Below are 22674 nucleotides of genomic sequence, written 5' to 3'. Positions count from 1 at the left end.
TTCTTGCTTGCTGTGTGATCTCAAGAGAGTTTCCAAAAGTCTCTGAACCACAGCTCTTCAACATAAAATTGGGATGGATACTCACTCAACTCATTTATGCAAATAAGCATCTGGTGCCTACTGTGCATATTCACCTTTCAGGGTTGTTTGGGGGATAAAATAAGATTATCTATATAAAGCATTTAACAGAATGCCTGGCTCAGGATAAGAACTTGGGAAATGTTTAAAATAAATCTAAGGGTGACTGTTGACTAATTATTTCATTTTTCATTTTTAAATGACAGTAAACTTATCACTCTCAGAAGGTTGTTGAGATGAAGTTATGTAATGCATATGAAGTAGAACTTCAGCCATTATTCCTGTTTTTGTTATTCTTATGAGCAATTCTTCTGAAGCTATGTTTCAGTGGAGCAGTTAACTGTGCCAGTATTCTTTATCTCCAACCCAGGAGATAACAAAGTAAGCAAGGCTCCCTTAACACACCATAACAAAGTTTCAATAAATGAGACAACTTATCTTCCTTGTTCTGCCACAGCCACTCCTTCCTCCACTGACAGATGATTCCTAACCATCAAAGTACATCAGAATTATTTGGAGAAGCTATTTTTATTTTTTCATAGTATAAAAAGGAACTATATTCATATAGTGAAATAGAAAAAATATTACAGAAGGGTATAAAATAAAAAGCAAATGCCTGTTCTCTTCAATCTCATACTTATTAAAAATAACTATCTTAAGCCTTTTCTGTGTTTGGTGATTCTGGTGGTTTCCTCCACATTTCTACATAATATACAGAATGTGTCTCTTTCTCTTCCTTAATCAATTTTAATCCTATCTGTGACTCTCCCATTAGAAAGATGATCAATCATCTTATACTATCCTGCACACCTATTCCTCAATGTTTGTTATTTGTGCTATCATTTGGAATTATTCTAATGAGTATCTTTATAATTTTAATACATTGAACTTTGATTTTTTGTTAGCATTAGCATTTTATAAAAATACAGGTGTCTAAGGGTACCTGGGTTTAGTCAGTTAAGTATCTGCCTTCAGCTCAGGTCATGATCTCAGGGCCCTAGGATCCAGCCCCAAATAGGGCTCTCTGCTCAGCAGGGAGTCTGCTCCCTCACTCCCTCTGTGCTTGTGTGTGTGCTCTTGCTGTCTCAAATAAATAAAATCTTTTAAAAAATTTTAAAAATACAGGTGTCCAGTTTCCTCTCCAGAGTTACTGAATGAAAATCCTTAGAGATGACTATAAAGCTCTTGAAGTTATTCTGATATATCCCTCAGGTTGAGGACCTCTATTCTGAGAGCCTGCAGTACACCAGCCAGGTCATCTATGCTTGAATGAAGACAGGAGGCAGAGTATTCATCTTATGTCACACATTCATCGGACACACGTGGGACAGTATGAAGGGCCATAGAGGTGTCAAAACAGCACACAGGAGCATAGGGACATAACAGCTCCAAGAGCTCACTTGTCACAACGTGTAATTTATTTTTTTAAGATTGTATATATTTATTTGAGGGAGAGAGAGAGAGAGAGCAAGAGAGAGCATGAGCAGGGAGGAAGAGCAGAGCAAGAGGGACAAGCAGACTCCCTGCTGAGCAGAGAGCCTGACGCAATGCTCAATCCCAGGACCCTGATATCATGACCTGACCCAAAGGCAGATGCTTAACTGAATGAGCCACCCAGGTGCCTCAAAACATTATTTTAGATGAGAAACAGAGTCACCCTCTGAAGAGCAGCAGCTGGTACAGCTCTGCAGGGACAGTTGGAAGGAGCCTGGGTTTAGAAGACCTGGTTTGTTATACCAAATAACTTGAAGCATCTTGTGCATTGATTTCATTTGTATTCAATAGTACAGTGTACAGAGCAATGGACCCAGTGTTTGGGGGCATGTTATAAAATGGACAAAATGGCTCAAATAGAATGGTGACTATTAAACTTCATAGTTTAAACCCTTAATAAAATATAATTACCAATGTTACATCCTTACACCTATAACTAATATCACAGATTAAGCAGAGTAAGAAAAATATTCTAAATATCAAACATTACCCAAAGTTATTGGGTTTTTTTAAATAAAATGGCAAAGAAAATTAGAAAATTATTTTGTTAAACCTTGAACCTTGTTCTATAAGCATTCTCAGGAAATAGAATGAGTTGGACTTTCCAGTTAAGTAGTAGGCAAACAGTTAATGCATTTATTTCTCCTTCTTAGTCAAGAGCATTTGTCTATACTGGCAGAGTCCATTTTCTTGCATTATGGAAAAATCAAACATAGTCACTATAAAAGACTCATTTCCTAGTGATTAAGTACATAATAGAGATTCAAGATGACCATTCCAGCAAGAGATCTTACATGGGAGGGAAAATGCCAGCTATTAGATGAATGTACGTTGACCTCAAGTCATTCCCTAATGTTTTTTTTTTTTTTACCTGACATCACAGATAGGAGTTTATCATCCTCTGCCCAGTCCTTCCCAGGGGAGCACAAGGAGTTCCATTAGAGGGTCCCATAAGTTTGATTAGACATAACCAAGGTTTGGCTCCATTAACCTTGTAGTCAGACATTCTGATGATGGGAGCGAGTGACATTTATGTTCAAATAAACTCTGCCGTTTACTGTGGCCCCCATTATGTTCAAGATGGGGGCATTTAGTGCAAAATGCCCAGGAGCTGGCTAATAGATTTCGAGTGACAGAAGATGACTGAAGGAGATAATTTCCATTTGATTCTCTCAATAGTTAGTTTATGAACAAGATGTTCTTTTTAAAGTTCTCTAAAAATGATGAGAAATTTCTCAACTGTGCATTAGCTTTTAACCAGTGATGGAATATCTCCTACGTGGTACAATGTCTTCAAGTATATATCCTTATTTCTATCTGTACTAACAACTTGCTAGACTGTTGTGCAAATCAGTAAACCTCTGTGAAAGTCTATAAACTGTGGCTATGGGAAAAGTTAACCTGAGCTTCTCTTTCCAACCAATTAAATTCATCCACTGACATTTGCTGTCTGCTTATCATATTTCCCTTGCCTAATTAGCATTCTTGCTTGAGGAAGTCTCTGACTTTTATTCACTCATGCAGCAAATATATATTGAGCATCTGCTGTATACCAGACATTGCTCTAGATGCCAGGCTTCAGGGCATATCAATGAACAAAAGAGAAAAGCTCCCTGTCCTCATGGAGCCAATACTCCAATGGGAAAAGGAAGACAAGGGATCAAATGAGTAAAAGAGATCTTTTTTCAAATAGGGAAAAACACCCTGGAGAAACTAAAACAGGACACTAAGAAGGAACTGGCTGGACTGGGTGGTGGGATGACTTATTGGTGTCTTCTAGAAGTAGGACTTAAGACAAGGATTCAAATAAATAATAGTGAAAGGGAATAGAAGGGAAGGGAGAAGAAATGGGTAGGAAATATCAGAAAGGGAGACAGAACATGAAGATTCCTAACCCTGGGAAATGAACTAGGGGTGGTGGAAGGGGAGGAGGGCGGGGGGTGGGGGTGAATGGGTGATGGGCACTGAGGGGGGCACTTGACAGGATGAGCACTGGGTGTTATTCTGTATGTTGGCAAATTGAACACCAATAAAAAATAAATTTATTATTAAAAAAAAAAGACAAGGATTCAAGAACAAGTGGTTTCTTTGGGTACCAATTAGGGAATCTGGGAAGTTAGGAAGGGACAGGCCAGCATCCCATAAAGGTGCACAATCAAGACACATACTCCTGCAGGAGCCTAATCCCTTAAAGGAAGCTCTAGACATTAATGTAGAATGGGCCTGAGGGTTGTCCTCTCCTCCACCCATCCCCCACTGCTGGGGAAAAGATCCGGGAGTATTAATCTACTAGCTTTCCATTTGTCATTGGTTGGATGCTGCTCTTGGGTGTATTAATTCCCACAGAGTTGAAGTAATAGGTACTTGTAGTTAGTATAAAAAGTGAAATAGCAGGGGCACCTGCATGGCTTAGTGGGCTACACATCAGCTTCAGCTCAAATCATGATTTCAGGGTCCTAGGATCAAGTCCTACATCAGGCTCCCTGCTCAGCATGGAGTCTTGCTTCCCCTTCTCCTTCTCCCTCTGCCCCACCTCCCTACTTGTCATCTCTGTCTCTGTCTCTGTCTCTCTCTCTCCCTCTTTCTCTCAAAAATAAAGTCTTTTAAAAATGAAATATCAATGTATAAAGGGAAGTGTAAATGAGCAGAGTACTTATTGACAGCATCTACCACAGGGTGGGAATTGGATCTTTAGATAAGAGGCCAGGAAAGAGCTCTCTGAAGAGACTGCATTTTGGCTGAGATCCTAAAGACAGAAAGGATCCAGCCAGAGAAAGAACATTTTGAGGCAGAGAGAAGAGCTAGGACATAGGCTCTGAGTAGAACTGAGCTTGGCTTACTTATAAAATATAAATAATAATCAAAATTTTAGAGGCACTTGTGGGGATTTGGGGGAGGATCTTTGAGTCAGAGTTGTTTAGGACTAGATCTTTTAAACAAGGAACTAGATAAGTCAATGAGAAATTAAGAGACTTGGATGGTATATAGGATTTCATTGTATATACTATGCTACATAATGTTTATTGACTAGAATGTAAGCTTCACAAGAGAAGGAACTTTTATACACTATTAGAATAGTGCACTAGAGTTTCTCAAAAATGTTTGTTAAATGATGAGTAAAGACCTTCAGAATACTTTAGTTCTGGTCTATGCTCTGCCACTGACTCACTGGATGACGTTGTCATCAATTCTCCCACTTTGTCTCAGTTTCTTTATATGGAAAATAGACATATAATTTCTACCTTATGAAGTCATAAAGTGAAACATAGATATGAAAGTACTGTGCACTATGGAATATATTATACAAATATCAGGTTTCCTTTAGAAGTTAAAGGCCTCCTGAATTTGAATGAACTTCACCAAATAGGGAGGAAAGATTTACTCCTGGTAAAGAATCCTTTATGGAGGTTAGAATTAATCAGGCCGCACTGGGTAGAGAAAAGCTAGTCTGTGGTACAGGAAAGAGCATGGAGTGAGCGATGGTCAGAATCCAGATCAGAATCCCACCTCTTCCACAGACTCGCTGGTGATCTTTGGGAGCCCACAGGAGCTTGCTCCTGATGGACTTCAGATTCTTCTCTCAAAATGGTGGGGAATGTGGGTGGTAGAGTAGGCCCTTCCCTCCTTATGTGTCTATTCTGTTCCATATTTGTGGTATCATTTGTGGTATCCCAGCCATTCAGTCTACACCACAGACCTGACATGCATCATCACATTACTTTTTCTCCCCAACTTCCTAACCTTTGTTATTTAGACAAGAAACCATCAGGCAACTTAGTCCAAGGTAGTTTAACTAATGACTGTGCAGAGCCAGCACTTCAACCCAGGTAAGGCTGGCTTCTGAGCAAGTGCTCTTAACCACTGTGCTGCTAACAGTGTACAAATTAAGTGATAACCTTCAGGAGGAAGGGAAGTACAAATGTCTCTCCATTCATCCAGTTTCACCTTATGGAACACAGTGGAAAATCCTGTGATCCTCTAACATGATTAAATTGATTTATACAGGCAGCATGTTCTGACTTCTTTCCCCTCCTCCCTGCACAGGGTTTCATGGATATTGACTTAAACAAATTCAAGGAGAGTGGAGCAAATGTGACAGGTTTCCAGTTGGTGAACTACACAGACACCATCCCAGCCAAGATCATGCAGCAGTGGAAGAACAGTGATGCTCGAGACCACACCCGAGTGGACTGGAAGAGACCTAAGGTGAGGGGATGGGCAGCAGACAGCAAAGTACCAACCTGGTCCCTTTCCCTGTCCCAGATTTCTGGGCAGTGTTAGACTTTAGGAAAGGATAGACTTTCTAAAAGGAACAAGCTAAGAAGAATATATACATAAGAATTAAGGGTATGTTGTAAAGGTTGGACAATCCAGAATGACAATGGTTTAAACAAAGATGTTGTTTTTCTCTTGTATAAACAAAATTCAGAAGTCAGCAATCTGGGGCTTGTATAATGGCTCCACAGTTGTCAAACACTCAAGCTTTTTGTATCTTCTTGTTCTGCTATCCTCCACATATGGCTGCTACCTTATAGGCCAAAATGGCTGCTGAAGCTCCAGCAATTAACTCACTATTCTACCCAGTAGGAAAGTAAAAAGGAAAATAAAAAACACAATTGCTTCTTTTTTAAGAACTCCTTTCAGTTCTTTATAGTTCTCCTATAAAGATCTCCCATACAGATCTCCTACTCACTTGCTATTGACCACATCTTAGAAACCTAGCCCTAGCTAGCTCTAAGGGGAAGCTGGAAAATGGTGTCTCTATTCTGGGCAGGGCCTTCATGTTGCACAGCTCCAGGTGGGATACTGTTTGCATTCATTTTTTGTGGATGGAGCCTTCTTGAGTTGTTCAGGAAACTAGTCCTTTATCTGGTCTGCAACGTACCCAGCTAAAAATCAGAGAAATCTAAGCAATATCCAGCTCATCTCTGCTTCAGAGTGTGAACTCCCAGTTATGCAGACCATCTCTCTCTCATTCTCCAGCCATGAAGCTCTAAATCCTACAGACAAAATCTATTTTGTTTGCTATTTGGTAGTGGTTTAGAACAAGGATAGCAGGTCATTTCTTTCCCATGTTAGACCCAATAGCTTGACAGAGGCTGCATGGAACACTGTGTTGAGGATTCTGAGGCCAAATTTATTTAGCTGGAGCAAACAGGGAATCGTTGGCAACGTTCTCTTGCCACTTGGTCAGTTTCTTTTTGTGAATGGCATGCCATTTAACTGAGATGCTTCTCATCCCACTCTTGCTTAAACTGATTTAGCAATTCAAAAACTGAAGATTTATTTACCATATAATTTCACTCATTTGTTAAGAGCAAAGGGGAAAAAGAGAGAGAGAGGGAAATCAAGAAACAGATTCTTAAGTATAAAGAACAAACTGGGGCAGCCCGGGTGGCTCAGCGGTTTAGTGCCGACTTCCGCCCAGGGCGTGATCCTGGAGACCCAGGATCAAGTCCCACGTCAGGCTCCCTGCATGGAGCCTGCTTCTCCCTCTGCCTGTGTCTCTGCCTCTCTCTCTCTCTCTATGTCTCTCATGAATAAATATATAAATAAAATCTTTTAAAAAAATAAAATAAAGAACAAACTGATAGCAACTGGGGTGCTGGGGGTGGTGGTGGATGAAACAGGTGATGGGGATTAAGGAGAGCACTTGTGATGAGCACAGGGTGGTGAAAGTGCCAAATCACTATATTGTACACCTGAAACTAATATTACATTGTATGTTAACTGGAATTAAAATAACTTAAAATGAAGATTTCAATATAAGTCTAAACAAAATCACACATGTGCTTTAAAACAACGAACAAACCACATACCAGTTAATATGTGAATACCCCATCCAACTTCTAAAAGTTTGGAGATTATAAAAATAATCTAATGTAATATCTCTCTATATATTTTTTAAGTGAAAGAATTGTAGTCAAAAACAGGAAAAAACCTCATACATTCATTCTACAACTCTCTATTGTAAACTTTAAACGTGCCAGACAACAAGCTAGGATTGGGGACACATTAATGAAGATAGACATGATTTCCAAAGCCAGAAAATGTTGACCTGGATTGTTATCCTCCTTTGTTTCATCAATATTTTATCCCCCTCTTAGGCAAGAGGGAAAAAAAAACAGAGAGTTATCATGAATAAGCATAAGGGGAAAGTGTGCAGAATGTAAATTTGCCACTTGTGACGCACATGTGAAAATAATTAAGAGTTTACCCTTCTTGGATTTTTTTTTCCTTTTACTCTCACAAGGGATAATGGAGTAAATAGTTCTTCTTGGCTCCCAACTGGTGACTGAAACACAGAGAAAACCAATTAGTTTTCCATAAACTGTATCACAGCTGTAGATGTGCTGTATTTAATCCATGCATTCTTTTTCCAGTTGAACCCACGTTTTAAGATTGCACGCAAAAATCTAGAATTCTGGCTTCCCTTTGAAAGTCACAACTGGCAACATGGAACTCACAATTCAGGAGGGCAACATGGGCTAATGAGGAGCAGCAGCCCCCATCTAAGGCACAATCACTTTCTGGTTCACCTGTGCCTCTGTGTCCCCATGCCTGTCCCACTGCTGGCATTCTCATCCCCAGGAAGCACATTCCCAGACAGAGTTCCCACCTGCCTCCCTGTCAGCTCTCTCTGACACCTAACTGTCTCCATTCCTCCCACCAGTACACCTCTGCGCTCACCTACGATGGGGTGAAGGTGATGGCTGAGGCTTTTCAGAGCCTGCGGAGGCAGAGAATTGATATATCCCGCCGAGGGAATGCTGGGGACTGCCTGGCTAACCCAGCTGTGCCGTGGGGCCAGGGGATCGACATCCAGAGAGCTCTGCAGCAGGTGAGGCCAGCAGTGGCTGCCCCTTCTCATGGGAGCCTTGTAGGGGATTTCAGCATTGCTTTCAGGTGGGATGTAGCTGTTTAAAAGAAAAGGTAGATAGAACATGCCTAAAGTTTGGACAAGCTCTCCATTGTGTTTGTGGCTCTTGGCATACATGGAGGCTCATGTAGAAATTTTTTTAAAAATAGAATGGATTTCCTGGGGCACCTGGGTGGCTCATTTGTTTAAGCATCCAACTCTTGATTTTGGCTCAGGTCATGATCTCAGGGTCCTGGGATTAAGCTCAGCATCTGCTCCACTCAAGGGGAGCCTGCTTCAATATTCTCTCTCTCTCTCTCTCTTTCTCTTTCTCTGTCTGTCTAAAATAAATAAATAAATCTTTTTAAAAAAATAGTAGAAATTTCTGATAGTGTAAAATCTGTATTTTCTGCTTAAGGGTTATACTGAAAGGGGAAGCTGGTGATTGTAGTTGGAGAGGGGACTTGAAATACAGAGAGTTGAAACTGAGCCTTTATAACAGTCTCCTGGAGATTCTCCACTCTTACCCTGATTTTCTGTATGTTTTCATTACCTTTGCTCTCTGGGCACATTTCATGAGGGGACCCTGAAAATGTTTCTCAGTACTTATTATCCTATTTTCTGGCTTCTCAGCATCGCAATCATCAATTTTGTTTGCACTGAATAGTTTAAAAACAGGGATAGAAAATGGTCATGCCTATTACGATCAATTGGCTATGCAAAGGATTCTTAGGCTGAATCTAGATTCAACAGAGAAGAGTATAAATATTCAATTAGCGATATGTCTGCTTGCAAGAAGGATGAGACAGTGGTACATGTGGGCGTGTATTTAACATTCCTGGTTTGGAAGCTTCTGGGAGCTCGCCCTCAGTTTTATCACTTCCAGAGCTCCTGAAGTCTCTTGAAGTCTCTAGAAACACCTGGAGTCCAGCCTGTGATTCTTGTACTACAGATGGATTGATAGAACCATATGATGCCTTTGATGCCTCCTGATAAAAAAGGCTGTATTTCCAGAGGGGACTGGGCAAAGAGGGTAGTGTCAACTCAAAGGAATGTCATAGTATCATGCACAGTGGCAAGCCAGCAACAGAAAAATATTTAGATGAAGATTCCACTCATGACCTACCCTCTACCCCACCCAATGGACTTGCCTGGATAAGACTGGTTTTATTTTTAAGACTACATTCAACAGAGAGTGAATTTGGGCTCCCAGGGGAGGAGATGAGCATTTCTGAATGAGAGAGAAATATAGAGCAAAATGTACAACCATCCCCATTTGTTTTCCAACCACACGTGTGCAGCTCTAGCAATTTTCACAACCTGGAGAAAGAGACGAGAAAGGAACATCACCAGCTGTTCCTCTGCTTGGATGTAGTGCCTTTACATGGAAGAGAATATGTAGTTCTGTCCTTTGGCAGCAGTTTTGTGACTACAACACACCAGCAGCCCTTTCTGTCCTCCCCCATCTCCATGCAGGGTGGCCCCCTTCATTGGGCAGCATAGCAGACATTGGGCAACTTCTGAAGGATGGACAAAGATGCAGCATCCACCTTCTGGCTTATTTAAAATGCTCTTCCAGACTCCACAGTCAAGACAGATTCTGTTTGCGATGTGAGACTGGTTTCAGAAGGTCCCAGGGACTTGCCCTCAGCTTCACCACCCTTCCAACTCCTTTGCCTCTCCCATCTTAATGACATCCCTGTCAAAAGGATATTCTGACACCACCATGACAGTGACAAAGCCTGGGAGGCTATGTGGGTGACAAGAAGGGTTCTGAATCAGGAAGCAGGAAAGCTGGGGTCCAAGTCCAGCTGGGCCCTTGGCTCTCTCAGTGACCTTGAAATGAATGAATGAAATAGTCATTCAGATTTCTTACACACACTATCCATAACAATGAGGAAGATGGAGAGACCACTCCCAGGTTTCAACGGCTCCAAACATTCTAAGCATCTTTTTCTCTTTTATTGTCTAACCTACATCTTTCTGGTTGTCAAGTATACTCATTCTTCTGCTCTGTCTTCAGTGGGGTTTGGAAGGTGGCAAGTGCCTTAATTAAAAGAATATGACCTCTTTTATATTGTCTTTGAGTCAAGACATGTGTCTACCTCCCTGGTAGTCAGTCAGCTGCTCACTGAAAGCCTATTGTGTATTCTGGCCTGGAGCCAAGCACTGGAGATAAGATAAGGCAAGACCTACCTGCAGGAAACTCTCTTTAGCTTCTATTGGGGTTTGCATGTACCGTGGAGAACTAGCCATAAACATGAAACCCCAACATTCTGATCATAAATCAGCTATTCAAATAGATTCCTTTTTCAATCTTTGTTAAGAATCTACAATCACAAGAATTTATTGATGAATGAGATCTTAGAGATTACTGACTCCATATCCCCTTGCTTTATAGATGAGGCAGCTAATGCAGAGTGGGCAGTAACTCATCCAGGATCACACAACAGCTTAGCAGTAGAGGCTGGAGGAACTCCCATCCTGTCCCAGGTTCCTCTACTGCCTCAGGCCTGTCCTGTGGCCCCCTGTGCCTTTGCTTATACATATTGAGCTCCAGGGCCTTCCACATAGTCATGGCCACTGTCCAGACATTTCACCTTCTAGACCCAATTCTTAAAATAGTCATGCCACTAGGGAGCCACTGTGTGCCCACCACCGGCTAGGCAAATCCTACTGACGCTCAGTCCGTGGAACCTGTGGTTGAGGGCTCAAGTCTCTGCTGCCCTAACCACTGGCCTTCAGGTCACACACTGGGAAGAGACCTGTAGTGTTCAGCTTGTGTTAACACTAGGATGTATGTGAGTTAGGCCTGAAGGAATAAGCCCATTATTCTAAAAATAACAGTACTTGCCAGCTCCAGTATGTTAAGGGCTTCCTATGTATATGAGGTTCTGAACATATTTTACATGTTTGATCTCATTAAATCCTCAATATAATACTCTGAGGTAGCTAGTTTTATTAATTGTGCTTTATAATTGGAGACACTGAGCCTCAGAGGTATTTTTTTAATTTTCCAAAATTATATAGCTGGTTAGTGGTGAAACAGTAAAATTGGAACTCCAACACAACTCTACTTGCTACTTCACTCTGTATATGTAACTGCTCTGAAGTCTCAGAGGTCCAGCCCAGCAGAGGAGACACAGGGCTATGGCCCAGCTAGCAGTAGCACATGACCTTGGATAGTGTCTGTGCACTCCCTTATCCCCCTCATCCTCCAGTAATTTCCCCAGGAACAGAGGGAAGATCATCAGTCGCCTGCCTACTGCTTGCCTGACATCCAGGGAGCCGTTCAGAATAGTAATGAGCCCATGTCCTGGAAGCTCCCAGTACTCCAGGAAGGAGTAGACACGAGGGTGCCCATAAGTCTGCTTCTGGCTGGCAGAAAAGATGCAGCTCCCCAAGTCAGGCTCTTAGCATTTGGACATCATAGGCTCATCAAAGATATGATTTCTAAAAGCTCTGGACTGCTTTTCCTAGAAAAATGCACACATGTAGATACATATATTTTTGAATGACCAGGAGTCAAGAGACCATATATACTCCTGGAAGCCCATCCTAGGACTTCAGGTGAAGAATACCTTCCCCAAATAATAATCAAACCTCTTAGTTTTCGTGTTTGCAATCTGTCAGGCAGTAATCAAACATATCAAAAGGAAGGTATCCCCAGCATTTTGCTAAGTGAGATCTGAAGTGGTGTGAGCAATAGGGGTGTAAGACATAGTTCCTGCCTTTTAGGATGCAAGACATACTTTTGAATCAAAGACAAACTCAAGAAACACTAGCTAAAAAGGTATGGATTAAGGTATAAATAAAATAGCCAAGCTCTTAATCCTATGGATGTTCACAGCAGAATGCCATGACTGGGGAATGTGGACATCAACAAGGCTTCCTATAAGAATGGGACTGAGGCTTTAAATAAAGTGATCAGGGCCACCTGCGTGGCTCAATGGTTTGGTGTGTCTGCCTTCAGCCCAGGGTGTGATCCTGTAGTCCTGGAATCAAGTCCCGCATGGGCTCCCTGCATCCTGCTTCTCCCTCTGCCTGGGTCTCTGCCTCTGTGTGTGTGTGTGTGTGTCTCTCATGAATAAATAAAATATAAATAAATAAATAAATAAATAAATAAATAAATAAATAAATAAAGTGACCATACAATTCAGCGTCCAAACTGGGACACTTACGAATTAAAGAGAAAGCTATCATCAATTTATCCAGAATAAGAGATGTGGATTGGAACTGTCTCAAGCCAATTGAGATGGATAGTCATGAAAGCTTTAAAGGAAGGATAAATTCAAACAAAGAGTGAATAGGGTTTTGGAGGGTGTGGATAGAGATGTAAATGATATCCAGCAGGAGACTAGAGTCAGGGTACAAGCGAGGGCTTGTGGGCATCATGTTCAGCTGTTAGGGAGTTAGGAGGAGAAAAGTTGCATTCTCATCATGGCTCCACCAAGCCCTAGCTCAAATATCTTGGACTAACTCCTTAACTTTTCTGGTATTGATTTCTTCAGCTCCTAAATGTACATCATCCTCTTAATACTGCCTGCCTCATTGGCTTGTCACAAGGTTCAAAAGTTAAAAGAAAAAGAAAGAAAGGAAGGAAGGAAGGAAGGAAGGAAGGAAGGAAGGAAGGAAGGAAGGAAAGAAAGAAAAGAAAAAGAAAAGAAAGAAAGAGAGAAAGAAAAAGAAGAATGAATGAAAGAATGAACAAAAGAAAGAAAGAAGGGATCCCTGGGTGGCGCAGCGGTTTGGCGCCTGCCTTTGGCCCAGGGCGCGATCCTGGAGACCCGGGATCGAATCCCACGTAGGGCTCCCGGTGCATGGTGCCTGCTTCTCCCTCTGCCTGTGTCTCTGCCTCTCTCTCTCTCTCTGTGTGACTATCATAAATAAATAAAAATTAAAAAAAAAAGAAAGAAAGAAAAAAGAAAGAGAAAGAATAAGGTTCTTTGAATATTGAGGCAACTAAATGAGATGGTTAAAGCCAAGTTATTCTTCCCATTGTGTACATGGGAAAGTAGGAACTCAAAAGAGTCCTGAGACCTGCCCTAGCCACAATAAACAGAATGCGGTCCACTGGGGACCTAGTCCACAGGCCCTGACCTCCCATAACCAGCAGGCCCTCAGGAGGAAGGACCATGAGGATGGATCCACCTGAAGGCAGCCACAAAGAGGTTACAGAAGCCCTGGGTCTGGAGCATCTCTTCTGCCTCCCCCAGGAATAGGAGGTGGAGAAGGCTGCAGTGTTGATGCCTCAAATAGTGGAAACACCACCCGGCACTCTCCTGTACAAAGCAGGAAAGAAAAGTTGTGCTTTAGCATCTCATTGGTGGCCGACTCTGAGCTGGCACACAATACCATTTGCAGGAAACCACAGCTAATCCTCTATTTTTCACAGAGGGAGCTGGCAGGAGCCAGGATGGCAACAGGAGTTCCAGGAAACAAGAACTAAGAGTAAACTCAGTCTGACCCCAGTCTTCCTCAGATGGGTGATGGTAAGGATGAGGGCCAAGAAATTCAGCCCTGATGGACAGGACAGCAGTTTCCTGATTTGCCCAGAGTGGATGTTTCTGAGAAGCTGCTGCTTCTGACTATGAGTCCACACTGTCCACATAAATGGTTTGGGGCTGAGCCATTCTCTTGACCTCTCCTTGCTCTGCCATCATAGAAGGGTGATTCTGGGACATCTCCTTTCCGATTTATTTAAGTATGTGTAAGTCTTGGCTTCTCCAACTAGAGAGTAAGAGCTGACAGCTGCCCCAGACCTCTCATGACTCACTGTGAATTCTGAACCCAAGTGCCATAAGCTCTAAGTCTCAATAATCCTATCTATAAAATGGGCAAAATAACTGCTATTCTTGCTCCTTAATGGGTTTCTGTGAACGTCAAATAAACATCTTCCTATGGGGAAAAAAAATAAACATCTTCCTATGAAAACATGTGACATTGCAAGTCCCTCCAGGTAGGAGACCTAAAATTTTGCTAATGATTTTTTTGGAAATCAAAAAAGTCTTGAAAAAATGACAGTGACGAGATCTTCATTTGTGCTGAGGGAGTCCCCTACTCTGAAATAACAATTTAGCAGACTCAAGGCTTCAATGCTAAAGTCATCTTACTCTTCCATACCTTACCTACCCTGCTACCCCAGAGTTGTCGTAGTAGCCATCCTCATCATCCTCACCATTCAAATAATGTACACTTCACATGGAATGTTCATGTCCCAGGCAATACACGAAGCATGTCCATTCTTTGAGGAGGAAACCAAGAACAGAGAGAGGCTCGGTGACCTGCCCACGGCCATGGCCTCATAGTTAGGCATTAACAAAGCATGGTGGGGGATATGCCCAGCAACAGTGGGTGGCAGTAGTAGGCATGTAGACCATCCTGCTGTGCATATTTCTGTGTCACCCACTCATAGCCTAGCAAGGTAGCATTGTCCCCTGTTTGAGAGGTCACTTGGCATTATCAGTGAAGATACTGGAATATATCAGAAGCCCTGGATTTTAGGCCAGCCTTTGACATTGAGAAGTCTTAAGTCTAGAGCAAATCAGTTTACCTGCCAGAGATTTGGTTTCTCCCACGTAAGGGAAGATCTTCTCTAAATGGCATACCTTAGGGGTTCCTGTATATGGAGATGAATATGCATGAGAGTGCTTTATAAACATGAAACACTTGGCAAATAGTGGTAGTTATTATCGACACTATTACTAACAATAAAAATAACAGCTGGCCTTTGTTGAATACTCACCATGAGGCCAGCATCGATCATAAAATATCTCATTTAATCCTTAAAACAACCTTAAGGCATAATTGACTCTTAACTGCTCCCATTAAACAAATGAGGAAACTGAGTCATAGAAGTATTACACAATTTATACTAAAATGCCATACTAATAATCGCTATGATATGTGAGACCAGGGCCAAAGGACAGATGCCTATTTGCATCATTTACGACACCCCTCCTTCTGTTTGGGAAAATCGGTCATCTGAACATGTGTCTCAGTCTGTATTCCCAGAGGAGTTAGATAAACCAGTACTTAGAACTCGAATCAATGGGAAAGCCAGAGATGGGCAAGAGACAATGAAGGTGAGAAGGTAAAGTTGTAAATGGATTAAAATGGCTCCCTTCCTCTTATTCTTCCTAGGAGGACATGCTTTGTTTTCTCTCTGAAAAGCAAAGCCAGCCTAGACTTTTCCAGAGTAAGGATTTTTCCATATTTCATCTGAGAGAGTGAAGAGCTTGTTGTATAATTTGTTCAGCGCTCTGGGCCTGTCATGACCTCCCCACTGAGACTTCACACCAGAAGGTGATGAGAGAGGGTCATCCTCAGAGCAGTCAGTCTCCCTCACTCCTTCTGTCCCTCCTTGTCTCTCTCTCTTTCACTCCTCCACTCCTTCTCTCAAATACACACACACCCCAACTATTCTTAAATCTTCTGAGGACACAGGAGCTGGTCACTGTCAGAAAGAGATAAAACCCTATAAGTCTTCCCTTTAAGCTATTTGAAGGGGGGAAATAAATGGTGTCGGGTTACGGAGCCGGGTTACTATTGAGTTACAGGTAGACACTCACCTGACTGGCCTTAAGCCAGACTGATCTGAGAACACATGGTGGGTCACCATTAGAGAATGTGCTTTCTTGTACCTGAGCACATGACATATAGCTAGACTCATCCTTAACTGGAGGGTGGACTTGGGTGAGATTTATTGGTCACCTCCAGAGTAGCAGATTTGACTAAAGCTCTTGAATCCCACATGTTGGCCACTTGATCTTTTATATGATATTGAAGATATGAGGCCATGAAAGTTTGATGTAACTCATTTGTGGGAAAGAAATCCCATACAGCATATTTGTGATTGAATAGAGAAATTTTGTTTAAACCAGATGAGACTTGTTTAAAGCCCTGCATGCTCTGGTCTTAACATGGAGGGTTCTCCTTGGGTATTTTAAAATTTTCACAGCACTTTCTCATTTGCTGTGTCATCTAGATAGGCCTGGAATTTTGGAAACCAGAGGTTTAGAGAGGTGAATCATCCAAGGTCACTGAGCTTCTTAGGGTCAAATTCAGATCTCCCAGTTCCAGGTCTTCAGATTCCCACAAATTTTATTCCCCAGCCTCACAAGGGAACTAAGAAACCATATTCAGGCATCCTGAGGCATTATAAGGCTGGCTTCTTCTCCTGACCCACCAGGGATGGCACACACTATTCTCTGTCCTTTATAGACCTCCTTCTCTTTCTCCACTAAAGGCATATGTCTGACGGCCTGTGCCACCTCATGATAAGGGGTGTTCTGAGAGTATGGTCATGATAAGGGGGTGTTTTGAGAGTATGGTCATGATAAGGGGTGTTCTTTTAGGGATGGTGCAGAGATTTCTTATCGGAATCTACATTGATCCATTGTTACTGTTTGCCTCAGGCAACAGATGAAAAAGGTTTTGTGGATGAATCCGTTTGGTAAGAAATAGAACTGTGCTCTGATGGCAATGTCTGCTATGGGCAAGGGAGTAGCGAGGTTTTTTAGTAGCTGTGTTGTTCCAAAACCTCATCCTATGTAAGCTTCTCAGGTTCTGGATTTTTGCTTCAGCAGCAAAAGTAAACAAAATGGAAGTGGGACTTCTGAGTTCATGGTTCACTACTTGGCTTTCCTTTCCAGGTGCGGTTTGAAGGCTTGACAGGAAACGTGCAGTTTAATGAGAAGGGACGCCGGACCAACTACACCCTTCATGTGATTGAAATGAAGCATGATGGCATCCGAAAGGTAAAGGCCACCTTTGCTTCCATTCCACAGGGAAGTTAGAGCTGAGCGGAGGAGAGGGCCAGAGTGCAGGGCTTTGTGAGCCCATCTTTCCTGGACTGAATCTCTTTGAAGAGACTCAGGCAACAAGGATTCTAGACTCAGTTCTGCCACTAACTAGCCGGGACTTTGGGCTAGTTCTCTGTGAATTAACTCACCCATCTGCAAAATAGAGATAAAAAAATATCTACCTTTATTGCAGGGTAATAGTGAAGATCCAAAGGATGGGAAAATACTTTGAAAATATAAAGTAATAGATGTGCATGAAATGCTACTGCTGTCCCTGAGGGATTCTGAAGAAATTGAGAATGATGATTATTGATGAAGTTAAGCCATTTTCTCCTGATCCACACTTGGTCACATCTACTCCATTTCTCCTATGGAAGGAGTGAAAAATATGTGTGTGCATTCCCCTCTTTTTCTTAGCCAATTCCTTCACCACCTTAACACTGAGAGTAAATGTCACTCTCTAGGGAAGCCTTCCATGGTCTCTGTTTTTAGGCCTCATGGCAGCCTCTATTTTTCTGTCCATGGCCTCCATTATACTCTTTATTCCTTATGGTGGCACGATGCAGTGGTGAGAGGCATGGCATAGTATGGTAGAAGGTTAGTAGAGTGCCATGGACCAGAGTGTTAGCTCTGGAATCCTGGAACTCAATCCTGGCATCACCACTTACCAGTCCATGATTCTGGACAAGTTATTCAGGTTCTTTGTGCTTCATTTTCTCTTCTGGTAAATGAGGATCACTTAAATAATGCCAACCCCAATGGGGCTCATTGAGAGGATTAAATGACCTCAAATAATGCCAACCCCATTGGAGCTGCCAACCTCAATGGGCTCATTGAGAGGATTGAATGACCTCATGTGTGCAGAAGTATTAAGTGCTGGGCCTGGCACGTTGAAAGTTGGGTCTAATCACTCAAACTTAATGCTGTCTATACCAGTGATGTCAAATACAGTTGCTACTAGCCATGCACAGCTATTTAAATTTAATTTTTAGTTAATCAAAATTGAAAAATCGGTCCCTCAGTTGGACTAGCCATGTGGTAAGTGCTCAAGAGCCCCATGTGGTTAGTAGCCAAGGAGACAGCACAGATGGAGAACATTTCCCTCATCACAGAAAGTTCTACCAGACAGCTCTGCTTATGCTCTCTGTCCCCACTTCCCATAAACCCAGATACTTTTCTCTCTTGTCTGGAACCCCACCCTCCATAGTCTTATCTTACCACATCCCATTCCCCCAAGGCTGTATTATTTTCCTATTTTCCTATGGCTGCTGTAACTAATTACCTCAAACAGTGGCTGAAACAACACAAATATATCATAGGTCACAAGTCTTACTTAGTTCTCACTGGGCTAAAATCAAGATATTAGCAGGCTGTGTACCTTGTGGGGAATCTACTGCAAGCAATGCTCATCCAGAAATAATCCAAGTCTGAGTTCATTTCTGTTTTCCCCTGTTCTTCTGACTACCACACCGGAAAAGACATCAACTAGGTTACATAGCTCTTATAAATCCTCAATTTCCACATCTATAAAATGGAGACATATCATGTATGTACTGGCACCTGATCGTGGCTCAGTGAATGTCACCTGTGTGAGTGGTTACTGACAGGTATGGTCAATGTCAAGGAGGTGGCATGTGACTAAAGTCTGAAAGCACTGGGATGACTTGTTTACCTTTTTCAAAGCATTTTGTCCTTTGGTGTGGTTGTAAAGAACACCAGCTTCATCATATAGTTCTCCTTTTCTAGATGGATTAACTGAGGCAGGCCAGCCCAAAAAGCTGCCTAAGGTCTTTGAGTGAGATATGAATAAATGAGGACCTTAATTTGGGCCCTATGACCCTCCAGGCCACATTCGTCTTGCTGCAGCCACTGCCACAGCTGAGTGGCTCAAGCGACATAATTGGAACATTTCCAATGACTGGTGGTGGGGAATGGAGAGCTCAGAGTATTTTGCTGCCCTTAGAAGGGACACCAGTTATGTGACCTCCTTCCCAGACCATCTTCCTTTCAGATGCAGAGAAGGGGTGGTGTCACCCCCTGCAGTATACATGAAAACATAAAAGTAGTTCTTTTGTGTAAGGCCTTGAGCAGGCAAGCTAGTTGCTCCTACATAGAAAATTGTTGACCATGAATAGACCTGGGCTTTCCCTCAGAATTCTCAGAATGGCCTATTGCCTTCAGGGGGGAAAAAAGTATTGCTATTTTCTGGTGGACAAAATTGGCACATGTATACAATATATGAGCAGTTGTGTGATTGTCAAAATTAAAACATGGATGTTTATCCAGTTCTTTTCCCTGCAGGGTAATGAAGTGGTTGAAAATAAAGCCAGATTCTTCTCTACATGTGACCAGTAGGCTAGATATAATGGTGATGAGATAAGGATGAGTAGAAGGCAGAGACTACTACCCTGGCTCTGTCATCACCCAAAAAGGTGGCCTTAACTTCTCTGGGTCTTTAAAATGAGTGAGAGGTGCTGGGCTGTGCAACCCCTAATTCCTCTCTGCACTGATGCCTTGAACACTAATGCATGTGACATCTTCGTCAGCCTCACCCCTCCAGTTATATCATCCCTCTCCTGGCTGGACTCCAGCTTCCTTGGTGCAAATGGGGTTAGGGACCTTCCTCAGCTGACCAACTGCCCATTGGTATGAACTCCCCCAATCACTCCTCCTGGGAACAGGAGTCTCAGCACTTTGTGCTGACCCTACAACTTACCAGAGACTGTGGGGAGGCCCCTCAGCTCCTCAAGACTTACACTTACTGTAGCAAGATTAGTGGTTCTCAAACTTCAGTGAATAGAAGAATTCTTCTAATAGAAAATAGAAAAAGAAATTTCTTCTAATAGAAAAATAGAATTTTTCTACTCACTAGAGGTCATTAAAAGCATAGATTCCTGGGTCCCAACTGCTGGACGCTCTGCTTTTAGAGAACAGAGATGAGGCTCAGGAGTGTGCACATTTTAAAAAACCTGCTCCCCCAGCAAGGAGGCTCATGGTGGTCTAGGTAGTTTGATGAGAAACACAGGCAAAAGGGTTATGAGCTTAGGTTTGGAGGCAGAGAGGCCAGGATTTAAGTCTCTGCTTTGCTCTTTACTAGGCACATGACCTGGAACAGGTTATTTAGCCTCCCTGGAACTCAGTTATATCATCTCCTCCAAAAGAGGAATAATATCCTCACCTTCACAGTGTTGCTATCAGAATTAAAGGAAACTGCCTCTTGCCCCCTCTACTTACAGTGAGGGATTCAGGAAAATAGCACCTGACATGTAGGGGACATCATTCAGCGCATGTTTGCTTTGTTTGTTTAAACTTCCTTCTTTGGGCCACAGGGATTTTTGGCTTGTTTGTTTGTTTGTTTTGGTCAGCCTTGAGTTTGAGTGAATCAGGCTATACAAGACCATGGAATGGATAAACCACCAAACAGAAATAACAGAATAACCTTAAAATCCATGAGCAAATGGCTGTGCTTTATTTTTCAGATCCTGAGGCTGTTTTTCAACTTACTTTCCAATGACTAAATTCTTGCTTAGGCTGTGGGCTCAAGCATCCTTTGTTTACAGGGAATCTGACTTTGAGAAAATCAATTCCTCCACATCTGTGGCTTCAGGCCTTTTACTCAATCAGCCTCCTAGCAAAGTAATTTCTTAGATTCAAGAGTGACCTATTTGTGTTCGTATCAATGAACATTACGTGGCCTTACCTGATATATGTAATAAAGAGGAGCTGCTGCTTCTTGATTTGGGACCTTGGGGACACTCTCCTGATCTTCTGGCCTATATCCTTGGCACTGATGTGCCAACATGCCCTACAGGTATCTGGGGCCAATCTGACATGCCACTGAAATGTGCACACTTCCAAGCATCCATCCATCATACATTTCACAGCTTCAGATCCCAGAATTGTCATTGGCTTTGTTAAAGCCAAATCCTCAGGAAATCTTGTTCACCAGGGGTGCTGATTTAGAGATCTCTATCTGAGATCTAAAATACCTCGTCAAATTCAGGTAAGATCACAAATTCTGATAAATGGCTGCCAAGGGAGAAATGTAGGGGAAATTCTCCTTTCATCAAAGGACCAGCACTGTGAATTTAACCATCTTTACCATCGTCATTGGTCCTATGGATATCTTCTAATCTGACTGCAAGCAACTACTTCTCATTGCAACCTAACTTGAGTCCCCCTGCCCTGCCACAAGTTTCTTATCCCTGGTTCTAACCCTCTGTGTAACTGCAGAGGAAAGTCTGGGCAGGAAAGCAAACTAAAGTGACACAAAGTCCTGTTGATGTCAAAAGTAACCTACAGTCCCAAAGAATTCACAGCCTTTCCATTCCATAGGATCTTTCGAAGTTTTTCTGTAAATCCTTGCTACCCAACTTTGGACATGCCAAATCCTCTACGACATCACTCCAACCCATCCACCTCTCTCTATTTCAACTGCTGGCCCTGGATCCCAGGCCACCTCCACACCTGCCTGGACACATTCAGGAGCCTCCTGACCTGTCACTAGTCCTGCTGTCTACGTCCTTACTCTTCTACAAAGCCATTTCCCACCACAAGAACTGGCAAAAATGTTCAAATTTGCATCAGATTCTATTTCTCCTCTGCTTAAAACTTTCCACTGGCTTCCTGTTGTGAGTAAATATAACCCCTCACCTTGACCTTCAGAACCCTAGATGCCGCTTCCCTCTGGCACGGGCTCTTACTCCTTTTTCTCTAGCTCATCACTTCGCAGCTACCCTGACATCTTTCTATCCCTTTGCCTGGTGTTCTCTATCACTGCAGTTTCCTGCACTGTCTCTCCCTGTGGTTCAGGTCTTGGCTCAAATGAAGTCACTTTGGAGAGACTGCCCCTGACCCAGCTATCTAAAGTGGCCCTCGCCCATCTGGCACAATCCCATTATCCCATTCTATTTCTTTCTTAATGCTTAGCCCTTCTGATATATTCTTGTTGGTTTATTGATCTAGATCAGGGTTGGCAAACTTCAGCCTATACACCAAATGCAGCCTGCTGCCTTCTTTTTTATAACCCATGAGGTAATAGTTTTTACATTTTTAAATGGTTGAAACAAATCAAAAGAGGACTATTTTATGATATGTGAAATTTTACAAAATAAAATTTCAGTATCCATAAATAAAATTTCCTTGGAACACAGCCACACCCATTTGTTTAGATAATGTCTGTGACTGCTTCTGCACAACAGCAGCAGAGATGAGGAGTTACAACAAAGACTCTATGACCCACAGAGCCTAAAACATTCACTGTCCGCTTCTTTACAGGTAGTTTGCTGACTACTGGTGTGGATAGATATTGTCTTTCTTCCCCTCTTCTCCAACTCCCTGCCACTAAAATGTCAGCTCTCTAGAAGCAGGGACCATTGTTGTGTTATTTATTATGTCCTCAGTGCCTACAATATATTGACGCATAGTAAGCACATGCAA

The 22674-nt window shown here is 42.3% G+C and overlaps 1 protein-coding gene across 6 annotated transcripts in view; it reads left to right on the top strand.

Annotated features, from left to right (window-relative positions):
- GRIA1 (glutamate ionotropic receptor AMPA type subunit 1) overlaps positions 1 to 22674 on the top strand; it is a 355704-nt gene that overhangs the window by 177768 nt on the left and 155262 nt on the right. For all 6 annotated transcript variants that reach the window (XM_038534966.1, XM_038534963.1, XM_038534961.1 and 3 more), the window contains 3 exons: positions 5617 to 5778; positions 8246 to 8413; positions 17086 to 17190. In XM_038534966.1, coding sequence (XP_038390894.1) covers positions 5617 to 5778; positions 8246 to 8413; positions 17086 to 17190 — 435 coding nt within the window. The remainder of the gene's footprint in view (positions 1 to 5616; positions 5779 to 8245; positions 8414 to 17085; positions 17191 to 22674) is intronic.

This window comes from Canis lupus, chromosome 4 (genome assembly GCF_011100685.1).
Source record: "Canis lupus familiaris isolate Mischka breed German Shepherd chromosome 4, alternate assembly UU_Cfam_GSD_1.0, whole genome shotgun sequence".
Taxonomy (NCBI): domain Eukaryota; kingdom Metazoa; phylum Chordata; class Mammalia; order Carnivora; family Canidae; genus Canis; species Canis lupus.
This window is presented reverse-complemented; position numbering and strand designations above follow the sequence as displayed.